Source organism: Haemorhous mexicanus, chromosome 25, assembly GCF_027477595.1.
Source record: "Haemorhous mexicanus isolate bHaeMex1 chromosome 25, bHaeMex1.pri, whole genome shotgun sequence".
In the NCBI taxonomy this organism is placed as follows: Eukaryota; Metazoa; Chordata; class Aves; order Passeriformes; family Fringillidae; genus Haemorhous; species Haemorhous mexicanus.
This window is the reverse complement of record NC_082365.1, coordinates 3,822,050-3,833,872: the sequence shown is the minus strand read 5'-3', so window position 1 is coordinate 3,833,872 and position 11,823 is coordinate 3,822,050. Positions and strand designations below refer to the sequence as shown.

General features: G+C 46.2%; 1 protein-coding gene across 1 annotated transcript; it reads right to left on the bottom strand.

Annotated features, from left to right (window-relative positions):
* Positions 1-801: 801 nt before the first annotated feature.
* DYRK3 (dual specificity tyrosine phosphorylation regulated kinase 3) lies at positions 802-11,754 on the bottom strand. Its single transcript, XM_059867803.1, has 3 exons — positions 11,611-11,754; positions 10,897-11,012; positions 802-7,183 (listed from the first exon to the last, which is right to left on the bottom strand). The coding sequence occupies exons 1-3, from the start codon at positions 11,648-11,650 to the stop codon at positions 5,618-5,620; spliced, it is 1,722 nt and encodes a 573-aa protein (XP_059723786.1). The 5' UTR covers positions 11,651-11,754; the 3' UTR covers positions 802-5,617.
* Between the last annotated feature and the right edge of the window lie 69 nt (positions 11,755-11,823).

Here is an 11,823-nt window from a genome sequence, read left to right as displayed (position 1 = left end):
TTGGGAGACAATCCCTTATCAAGTTACATCAACAAGCATTACAGCAGGGCAGATAAGCTTATTTTTTTAATCTGAGGTGCTGTGCTTGAGAAAATGTCACTCAGAGAGTGTCCTGTGGCCTCAGGCAGGCTGAACACAAAGCTACACATTTATATACATGTACCACAAACAAAGACATCTAAATCTCTACATATATATTTTTTTTTTACTGTTTTTAGCTTGCAAACTTTTAAATAATCGGGTATTTGCTGTTCACTGACATTGAAATGAGGTAAAAATCCACTGTGTTGTCTGCACTCTCTGTGTGTCTCACACACATGCTTTAATCACCCAGGTTGTAGCTGGAGACCTTTTATTGGAGGATGATTTCATCTTCAAACCATCCCAATATCCACTTGTGTACAGTAAGTTACCCATTTATAGGTTTCTAATAAAAGCAAATCTTCCCTAAGTGGCTGTTACTGGATTTCTCCTTTCAGCCTGGGGATAAGCAGGATTCTGGGCTTTAAAAAGCTCTCTAGTGGGCTGAATAAGAAAGTGACAACTGAAGAATGTCATGGCAAAACTCTGGTGAGTTCTAATTACAGCACTGTTAACGAGGGGAACATTTGTCAGAGCAGAGCTTCATCACGTTTAGCACAGACACAGAAACCTCCCACTCACACAGTGACAATTTTCTCTCCTCCCTGGGCAGATGCCACAGGAGCTGGTGTCTGCCAGCACAAGGTGAGTTCCACCATCTGGAAAGAATTATTTACTTTTTCATTTTAATCAAGGACTTTAAGGAATTTGCACACTCGATTGCTAAAGAAAATGATGCATTTATTTTCTTTTTTAAAATGACCCGAAGTACAACTTGAAGAAATCTGCTCGTTACATTTAGATACATAGTTTGAGACTGACTGATTTCCAGAATGTTCCTCCACAGTTATGTATCCACATGCACCTCCAATGTTTTCCACATTCCCCACCCTATCACACCTCATCACAATATTTCTAAGAAAAAGGCAAAGCTGCAGATTCTGAGCACTGCTGACATTTAGCTGGAACATCTGCAATGTGGAAGAGCCCCTGAACAGGAACGTGGCTGCAGGGAGGCAGAGGGAGGCTGGTAAAACCCTGAGTGCTGTGGGTGGGGAGCCACAGGACAGCACAGGCTGCCCGACCCTGCCAGCCCCTCTGATTTGGAATAAAAAAAAAATCCAGGAAAATGTTCTGGAGCCACAGATTTGTCCTGGTACAGAGGGAGTGACAGAGCTGGAGGCATCGGTGGCGTTTTGGAACACGAGAGCTCTCTAATGAGATGTAGGAGTTGTATTTATTTCCACAAACTGCCCTTAAATTAATAAAAAAAAATAAAAATCAAGTGGTGTCTGTGATCTTCAGGCTCTGCACAACTCCCTGACAGGAGAGGACAGCCAGGGGATCTTCTCCCAGGGAACAGGGACAGGAGGAGAGGGAACGGCCTCAGGCTGGGCTGGGGAGGCTCAGGCTGGACATCAGCAGGAATTTCCTCATGGAAGGGGCTGGAAGGGGCTGCCCAGGGGGGTTTGGAGTGCCCATCCCTGGAGGTGTCCAGTGGCTGGACACTGGTCTGGGTGACGAGGTGGGGATCAGGCACAGGCTGGAATTGTTGATCCTGGAGGGCTTTTCCAGCCTCACGATTCCAGGATCCTGTGAAGCACCAAATATAAAATCACAGTGCCCAACACCAAAGCTGCCAGGTACCCAGAGCTCTGAGCACCCAGCACGTGCAGAAACCCCAGGGCTTTTCATTAAACTCTCTGAGCACAGTTTGTTTTCAGTCTCAGCTGGTGCTGCACACAAGTCCCACAGATCTTTCCATATTATTTTGGCTCTCCACTTCCACAACGGAATTAAACTTTGGCAGGCAGGGGATTTGTACCATTTCAGCAGAGATCTCTGGGTGCAGCATCAGCCTTTTGCTTGTGTGCCTGGGATTAGCAAGACATTGCTGAGATCATCATATACATGTTTCACAGCCAGGACAGCTTTTGGTATTAAACAAGTAAAAAACCCAGGGGAGCTGCAGCGAGCAGCCCTTTCAAAAGGACCCTGTGCTTGTTTGAGAGGTAGTTCTGAAGATGAGCATCACTGCAAAGAAGTTCTGCAACTGCTTAAAAAGTTTTCAACTGCAAGAGGTAAAAAAGATTGTAAGCAATCACTCACTCTTCCACAGAAGTTGTATTAAATCTGTCCCGTTAATCTGCTGTGAATTCTTGGGTCACTGGTCCACCAGGACTGCCATCCCAGCAGGCTGGGAGGATAAAAAACACCAGTGAGGAGAGTCTGTGGTACCCAGAAAATCTCTAGATTTAGGTTTGGGTCTTTCAGATGTGCTGCTCATGCACTGTCATTGATTTGTATAAAATATTGCTGAGCCAGAGAGCTGGAACTGCAGCCAAAGAGCAGTTGGTATTTGCACTCTCACAGGGCAGTCAAACACTCAAGGAGCATTTAAAACAGCTTTGGGTGACTTTTAGAAATGCAGTGCCAGATTTGCTGTAACCACGAGAGATTTGCATGTGTTCTGTGCTAACTTCTGAGGAGAACACCACAGAGGTGCCAGTGCTGGCAGCTCAACAAAGCAAAGCTCCCTCAAAAATAAAAACTGCTCTTTGTCCATTCAGACATTGTTAATTTTAGGCTGCTTCCAACATTCTCAGCAGTAGCACAGCTAATGATGTGATGGTTTCTGGGGATTTCAGAGCTCACCAGGGTTTGGCTTTCCCAAAAACAAGTGTGACTTTGAGGTTTGGCCCTATCTGGTGAGCACAGGCACCGAGGCCGTGCCCAGCCCTGATAAATGACAGTGACACAGCCCAGGGTCCCCCAGTGGGGCTGGGACAACTCCTGCTCCCTTTCTCAGGGAACTCAACCACTCCAGGCTGTGCAGGGATGATTCCTCACAGGATATTTATTGGCTCACCTGGAGGGCTCTCCCAGTTTGGGAATTCTGCCTCAAACAATTCACCAAAAGCAAATGTTTTATGAAGAAATTGGGGATTAGTGATTGGAAACATGACCCCAATATTCTCAGCTGTGTTTCCTGAGTTAGGAAGAAGTTTCCAGCCCAGTAAATATCTGCTGAGGCTGCTTTTCCTTCTCACCCAAATTAGCAATTCACTTAACTACATATTGGATTTTCAAATATGGCAGTACCAAGTAAGGAAGAGCAAGTCTTAAACAAACAGCTTGTGCAGTCAGGGCAGGCTGAACACATTTTCTAGATGAAAAGCCACTCTTTTGCCAGTTAATTGCTTCATCTGCAGCTTCACAGCCCCAGCCTTGAGCAAAATTACTCAGTGTGCACCAGGGGCTGCCACAGGAGGAGTTCCCTCACAGTCACTTCTCCCCACAAGTCACAGAATTGTCAGTATTATTCTACACTTTTTATAGACAGAATGGTTCTGAACCAGGACCCTGCTGTGTGTTCCTCCTGTCTGTGCAGCTCCCAGGACACCACCACCACCTTATCTTCTCTACAAAATCCTTTTCCATGCACCTTTCCCACCAAGCTATTGCTCCTGAAAGGTTCCCTCCTCCTCTCTCACCTGGTGTGTTTTGTTAAAAAGAAATGTAAAGGGCAGAAAAGGAAGAAGATTTCTGGCTTCTGAAAATGTGCCAGATCTATTAGAGATTCTACCAAAATCAATGGCATCTTCTGCCACTTCCCTCCAGAATCCACTTCCCTGGTTCTTCATTCAAATAAAACTCCACTCAGCCTAGCAAAATAAAAATCCCAGCCATGTGTGGTTGTGAGTGACCCAACCAGCCCATCCATGCTGCCTGCTGCACGGATAAGGGCCAGACTCTTATTTCAATGTCATTACTAAGCTCACTGAATTGACACTTGCTCAACAAAACAACTCAGAAAAGCTCCACACAAGAGAACCTCCATTTCAGCTCCTGGGAACCTCAGTTTAAAGTCCTTTGGAGCTTTGGCTGAGTCTTTCTGAGGTTTTCTGCAGGCCTCCACCCAGTGCTGTAATGACCCAGAGGGGCCAGAGCAGCCCCATCTCCTCAGGGGAAGGGTTTCCTACTGAATATTTATCTTTATCTTATCTTTAAAATCACCCTGGTGACTCCTTTGTTTGCATCCTGAGAGTCTCCTTCCTTTAGCATTCAAAACCTGCTACAGAGAAAGTCACTACATTTAAAACCTTCAGTTCATAAAAGCTCTAAATTGCATTTAAAGTCCTGTTCAGGCACCTGGCAAGGGATCAGATGGTTCTGGAGATGGACTCGGGCCATGAGGCTGCAAGAAGGAACAACCCCAACAAGCTGTGCTGTGGCTGTGACAGGTCACACCACCCTGGCATGTTCTGGGAAGATAAAGGAAGAGGAAATACAAGCTCATGGAGTTCAAGAATGAGAAAATGTAGGCACCCAAAGGCCTGAAGGAAGGCAATTAGAAACAAAGCAGCTCTTCCCATAAAATATTTCCATTTGGATCAGCCAGTTTTTACACCTTATCAGTCTTTCCTGGTTATGTTTCCAGAGATTTTGTTGAGATTTCAGAGCACACTCCCAATTATTAATGTGTGTTTCCCCCTCCCTCATTTTCCAGTCACAGCCCTGGGCCTGAAAAAGTTCTACTTGTCTGACAGGGGTGGCATGTTTGCATTTTTATTAAAAGAGCTTCATGTAATTCAATGGAATTCACTCTACACAAAGAGATAATTTTTTGCAATTATCAGAATCTCAAACATGGATATAAACCAGCTGCTGAAGTTCAACATTTTTGTTTTAGAAACAAAGGAAAAACAAAGACACACACCTGGCAGAACTGATGATGGAAATCTGAGCTCCAAAGAAACAGAGAATTCAATCATTACCTGAACACATTAACTCACACTTGTGATGGAGCAGGCCTGATCCCGAATTTCCCTACAAGCTTTCCATAGATTTTTTGGGGGAAATTCAAAGTGTTACAGAAATTAGTAGTTTTATTTAGATAAATCCCGTGTTTCATGGCATTTCATTTTTTCATGGCTGCTTTGAAATTTTATCCTCTGAGTATTTTCTTTTCCAATAGCAAATTCCTTTGGCGTCTACATCCCATCACAGTTTTTAAAATCCCAGGATAGATAAGGGAAAAGCAATGCAGAGAAATAAAATTCTTCAAACTTAAGCAATTTGCAAGTAAGTTCCTAATGCATTACATTAATGCATTTGTGCTTTTGACAAGAGATTTAAAAACTTTCCCCTGGAACAGAAAGAGTTCAGTTGGACAGAACTGAAAACATGGAGTTTAAATCAAGTTCCTTTCCTGCCTTAAGCAAAAGAACCTGTTGAACCATGATAAATGGTTTGATTTCTAACCCAGCACTTTTAAACAGCACATCAGCCAAACTGTCTCTGTACTCCCCAGCTGAGCTGAACCCTCAGCAGTGGGGGTATGCACCAGGTGTGAGGGAAGCAACTGGATAAAATCAGCCCTTTAATGTGCACATTTCTGACTGATCTTCCAATATTCCAGACTGAGCCCCTAACAAAAGTAAATCCATTAAAACCTCCTCATTTAATTTCCTCCCACGGCATGAACAGACAGTTAACACGCACGGGGTGTGTCCTGGGAACCCAGCACTCCCCACTAGCTGACCAGTTTGGGGAGCACAGTACACAGAGGGATGCTGCCACTGGGCTCAGTGGTCAGACTGGCCCTCAGCTTGCTGGGGACTGAAGCCACAGGAGGCAACTTGTTAGCAATGCCTTGGAAGGAACCTGAATAGCTGGAAATCCTCCTGCCGGAGCTTTTCTCCAAGCCGGCTGCTTTGGGCACCCGTTTGCAGATCCAGGGGTGCCGCAGGGCCTGGCTGGGAATCATGCGTGTGGAAGGATCCCAGCTGAGGCAGTCCTTCAGGAAACCAGTGAACAAGGGGTCATCACAGCCCTTCAGAGCTGTCACCCAGTCCTTGTTCCCTGGGGCACCCCGGACCTTGCCCCGGCGCGAGCGGCTCCCGCTCAGGGTCACCTTCCCGTCCGGCTGCGTCAACACCGTGCAGTAACGGGGGTGACCCTTGGAGTTGATGAAGTTCTTGGCTCGCTTGGATTGATCCAAAAGCTTCTGAGGTGGCATTCCAAGAAGTTCCATGATACAGGCCAGCTGGTCTGCCTCGTCCTCTCCAGGGAAAAGAGGGTAGCCAGTCAAAAGCTCCACCAGAATACAGCCAAAACTCCACATGTCTATGGGCATCCCATAGCGGCTCCCCAGGATCACCTCTGGCGCCCGATAAAACCGGGACTGGATGTACGTGTAGACTCTTTGGTGCTCAAAACAGCTGGACCCAAAATCTATGACCTTGATTCCACTCCTCCCTTGCTGTTTTAGGAGGATATTTTCTGGCTTCAAGTCACAGTGGATGATTTTGTTTCTATAAAGGGCATCCAAACACTGCAGGATGGAGTGAGCGAACTTCCGAACCAGCTGGAGGCTGAACCCCTGAAACTTATTCCTTTTAATCAGCTCATACAGGTTCATACTCAACAGTTCAAAGGTCATGCAGATGTGGTTCCGAAAGGTGAAGCTTTCCAGCATGTGGATCACATTCATGCTGCCTGTTTTATCCTGCTTCTTCAGGTGCTCCAGGATCCTGATCTCCTCGGCAGCTTGGCGATGGAACCTCTTCTCATTGCGAACCATCTTTAAGGCCAGGTGTTGGTGGAGTTTGTGATCATAGACTTTAGCAACTTGTCCAAAACTGCCCTTGCCAATGATTTTGAGCACCTCATACCTGTAAGCCAGGTGGTCGTGGGGCACGTGGATGTAGCTGCCTTGGTCGTCGTCGTAGCCGCCGTTGTTGGGGCCGCCGATCACCCCCTGCCTCTTTTTGGCAGACGGCCCCACAAAGTAAATCTCGGAGAAACTGAAGATCTCCTGCTGCTCATAAGCTGATAGCAGATGTTTGAACTGTTTGACAGCTTCCTCTGGAGCTTGGGAGACAGCTTTATGTGATTTCAAGGAGCTTCCATTGCCTCTAGCACCCAGGCTCTCAAGGGTTTTCTCTTTTGGCAGGGAAGGGAGAGATCTTTCTGGAGTAAGGCCTGCAGACTGAAGAGTGCTGCTCCTTCTATTGCCAGAGTCCTCAAATAACTGCTCCACTTTGACCTGATTTGCAGCCAGAGGGTGATCCTTCATTATAAGTTTGTTGATAGAAACCTGCAAGGGAAAAAGAAGTTTAGTTTATCTTTTAAAGCACAGATTAAAAATAAAATCACTACCAACAGAAAATCGGTAACACGGATGACTCTGGCATTTATTAGGAACAAATATAAAACGCTGGGCTAAATTAAGTTACAAGCATAGTTATAGAAGGGTACACAAAGAGAAAGCGACTCCCTGAAACAGCACATGTGCTTTTAAATCCAGAAAGGGAAACCCTAGACAGCCAAAGACTCAAACAACCACAAAATACCTATCTCCAGTCTGTGGAGGGCCAGGGAACAGCTATGTTTAGCTTCAAACGTGGGTGCAGCAGCACAACCACCAACAGATGCAACTTGCACCTGTCTGGAGCACGGAATGGAACGTGGATGTGCAGAGAAGTGGCAGGAAGATTGCACAGCCAGGCTGCCAAAGGAACACAAAGCAACACCAGCAGGTGACACATGGCTGCTGTGAGGCAGCTGCACGAGGAACAGAAGGAGGACAGGGCAAGGCAAGGTAAACCATCCTTTAGAAAAAATTAACAGTGGGGTTTTAATTTCAAGGGGAACACATCATCATATCCACACCTCTCTTTGAAATCGTGGTGGAATTATAGAATATCCTGAGCTGGAAGGGACTTACAAAAATCATCAAGTCCAACTCCTGGCCCTGCACAGGACACCCCAAAATCCCTCCCAGCCCCTGAGAGTGTTGTTCTGGAGCTCTGGCAGCCTTGGGGCCGTGCCCATGCCCTGGGCAGCCTGTTTTGTGCCCCACCACCCTCGGGGGAAAGAACTTTTATCCAACCTAAACCTCCCTGACGCAGCTCCAGCCATTCTCTTGGGTCCTGGCACTGTCACAGAGGAAAGACAGAGCTGCACAACTCTCTTAACACAGACTTGAATAACCAGGAACAACTCCCACCAACTCAGCTGAGAGCAGTCTGCAAGCACTCCCTCTTACCACCATGTGCTAAAATATTTACATCTGAAACAAACCCATACAAGGTGAGAAAAACACTGTGAAATTTTCCAGGCTTGTCAATTTTACTATTTAGTAAATGCTGAGCACCCCGGAGGTCAGTTCCCCACTAGCACTGCAGTTTTTCCTTTTCCTGCTTGCTGGCACTCCTTGCTGAGAGGCAGCACAGAGGTGCTGTCCTATCCCAGGCAGAACTGAAGAAGCCCTGACTGAAGCAGCAACATCTGTTTTCCATTTTGTCCTTTAATCTAAAAATAAAGATCTCAGACACATGCCAAACCAAATCCCTGAAAACCAAAATAACTACACAGGAATCAAACAAAAAAATATAAATAAACCTGCAGCCCCACGGCAGTAAAACCAAATTCCTTTTTAGTTACATCCAGTCCAACATCTCAGCAGGGTCAGCAAATAAGGGAAGTGAATGTTCTCCCCAAAGCCAACCACACACAGCTCATAAAAGACTCTGTTTGTTGGTGCTGCCTTGCAATGTTAGTTTTTGCTCACAAGCCCCAAAAAATGGGCATTTCCCTGCAGAAGTCAGCTCTTATCAACGTGGAGAGATCCTACCAAGCTCCACTCCTCCTATCAAGCCCAAAATGCAGTGTCCTGGGAGGGACACGCCTAGCCGGAGTCTGCAATCAAAACAACAGAGCCCAGCCCTGGTAACTCGGAATAAACGCCTTTTTCTTGGAGCCTGGCTGAACCCCCGAGATAAGAATGACATTTTTTCAGAGCTGGCTCAAAGACTCCTCAGTCCAGCAGACCCAAACAGAAAGTTTACAAATAAACAGAAGATATAAACACAGAAGTAGGGTCACACTTGTTTAAATATTCATGACCCAAGAGCAGCAGCAGCTCTGCTTGTGCTGCTGTTCATAGCAAACATTTTGTACCTTTGAATCCCTAAATAAACCAGCAATTCATGATTCCATTTATCCTGGAACGATTTCTTAATGAAGGAATTATGGCTTTGGATTACAAACCTGACTCAACGGTAGTAAGGTCTCAATTTTCATTCTTAGAGGACTCCCAAAATCAGTTGCCACATGATGGTGAGACACAAATATAGCTCCATCTTCCCTTGAACTCTGAAGAGCTGCACTCAGATGACTCCTGGGTAACACCAGCTTTCTTTCAACAGCTTTATTTTACAAATCCCAGCCTCCGCAAGTTTTTTGTTTAATTGCTGAAGTGCAGGCAAGAAATGAGGCTGACAACACCAGTAGCACCCTGTTGAAAACTCTCCCTGACAAAACTTCATTTTCCCTGACAAGGAAACAGTTACTGCAATTCCTACACAAGCTGGTTTGCAGAGATGCTCTGAACACTGAATTAATCAGACTGAATCCAGCCCATGTACTCTCAAAGCAGAGAGACTTTGTGTTCTCTTGCAGGCTCAGATGAAGGAATGGGCAGCTGCAGTCACCAAGACTCCTCAACTCTCATGTAACATTACATAATAATAAAACACCTTGCAAGAAAACTAAAACTCCAGGTATTTTCCCATTAAAACTCAGCACCACCATTTTCAGCCTCAGCTCCTGCTTGCCTGATACCACTGAGGTTGGATTTTATTGATAAATCACCATGCAAACTGGGCATGCTATAAATCCTAAAGCTTAGCCTAAGAAGTTAACAGGCTTCAAGGAAAAAAACACAGATGAAGACAAATCAAACAAAATATTGATGGGTTTATATTTGTATTTTGCTGGATAGTTCCACTCTACTGACTTGTATTCAGTTTTGAACAAATCAAGTCACACTACAGCTTGAAACACTGCAGCTGAAATGTTTCCATGTCCCTGCACACAAAAAACCCCAACCCACTACTCTTCAAACCCTACTGCACAACAGAGCTCCAAATTCCTTCTGCTCCCCCTCAACATTTCCAAAAAGGGGAAAAAAAAACCAGATTCACGCCCCTGAGTTTGCACAGACTGAATCTGTTACAACAAAATCCCACAAGGTGATGGTTTTCAAATGCATCTTACTCAGGGCAATGTCTATTTTCACTTTTTAGAAAGTGAGAGGTTTTTTTTAAGCTTAAGCTCCTTCCCTTCTGCCAGAACTCAACAAGAGCCAGAACACATTTAAAACCCATCTAAAGGACAGATCAGTGTACAAAAGTACAGCTGAACACGAGCACTACTGAGCCAATTAAAGGGAAAAAAACCTCCCAGCTCCACATCTGCTGAGGGAACAGAGCCCTGATGAAAGAGCCCAGCAACACCTTCAGATCATAAGGACTATTTTGGGAGCAAAAGAAGTGACAGATAATGCCCAAGTTTTCAGAGCAGAAAGATACTTTTGTGAGGTGTTTGGCAGCCACACGACTCACACTGCTCCTCCTGCTGCTCCTACGTACTCACCCGTCAGAATTTTCATGAGGGAAACTAAAATGGAAACGTGCAGGAGGAGGCAGAGGAAAGCATGTGTGGATTGACTTATCAGAGTACAAGGTGACACGGCAGACCTCTTCAACCCCTTGTAAAGTAACTTTTTTTTATTAAAACACGAGCTGAGGGCAGTAAAATGGGATTCCTGAGGCTGCCAGCAAGTTCTGCACTGAACACAGCACATCATTTTCATGCTAAAAAAACCCAATAATGTTAAGAAGCCTCTACAAAGCTGCAAAATCCCACTTTTATAATCTCTTCTCTGTAGGGAGGTATCAGACCCCCGCACAGTTCTCACTCCCACACAGCACAACGTGAAGACACAGATGACTTTAAAATACTCACATGAGGTCTTGAAAGGGAGGGAAGTCCCGAAGGGCTCCGTTCTTCATTTGTAGGCTCTGGGTATCTACACTCATCTATCCTCATATAGGAGTCGTACAATCCATCGCCAATCCTGGCTGGAACGGTCCCACACACAAACCAGTTATTCACAACAATTCACACCGATAGAGAGAGCCAAAAGCTTAAATGCACATTTTAGTCTGTAAAATCACTGATTCTCCTTCATTCATTAAATGATCTTTGGAATTTAACTGAATTTTCAAACCGCAGGAGTGTGATGCTTCTGGGAAATCTTAATTCCAGATACTTTTAATTTAGAGGTTCTTTTTTGTTAATCAACTTCTGCACTGCAAAAAAAATACATGCCTAAGAATCACTGACCACCATTCTCCCCGCTTCCCCTTAATCAGGATAATCCCAAACGAGCAGAAAACGAGCAAACACTTAAACATATTATAGGACTATCCTTTAAAGCAGGTTATCCCTTAAAAATGAGATGTGAGAATTACAGCTGCAAAAGCGTGGGGAAGGGGAAAAAAAAAAGGCGGCGTCTCTCGCTGTCGGCTGCTCAAGAACTTAAAATCGCGACGCCTATCGCGACAGACCCGACGGACGGCTGGGACCACGCGGGGGGCTCGGTGGCCGCCGACCCAAACCGCATCCCCCCCTTTCCCCCCAACCCCGCGGGACCCCCGGCCGCCCCATCCTCCTCACCCGCTGCGAGAGGCCCGTCCGGCTTCCTGCCGAGCAGCATCGTGTCGGGGGGGCCCCGGCACCGGCCCCATTCCCGGCGGGTGCCGCTGCCCAGCGCGGCCGCTCGGCCCCGGCCCGGCCCGGCCGTTGCCCCGGGAACGGCCCCCGCCCGCCGCCCGCCCGCGCCTGCGCAGCGCCGCCGGGGCGGGATCGCGCCCGGGGCTGCGGAGCCCC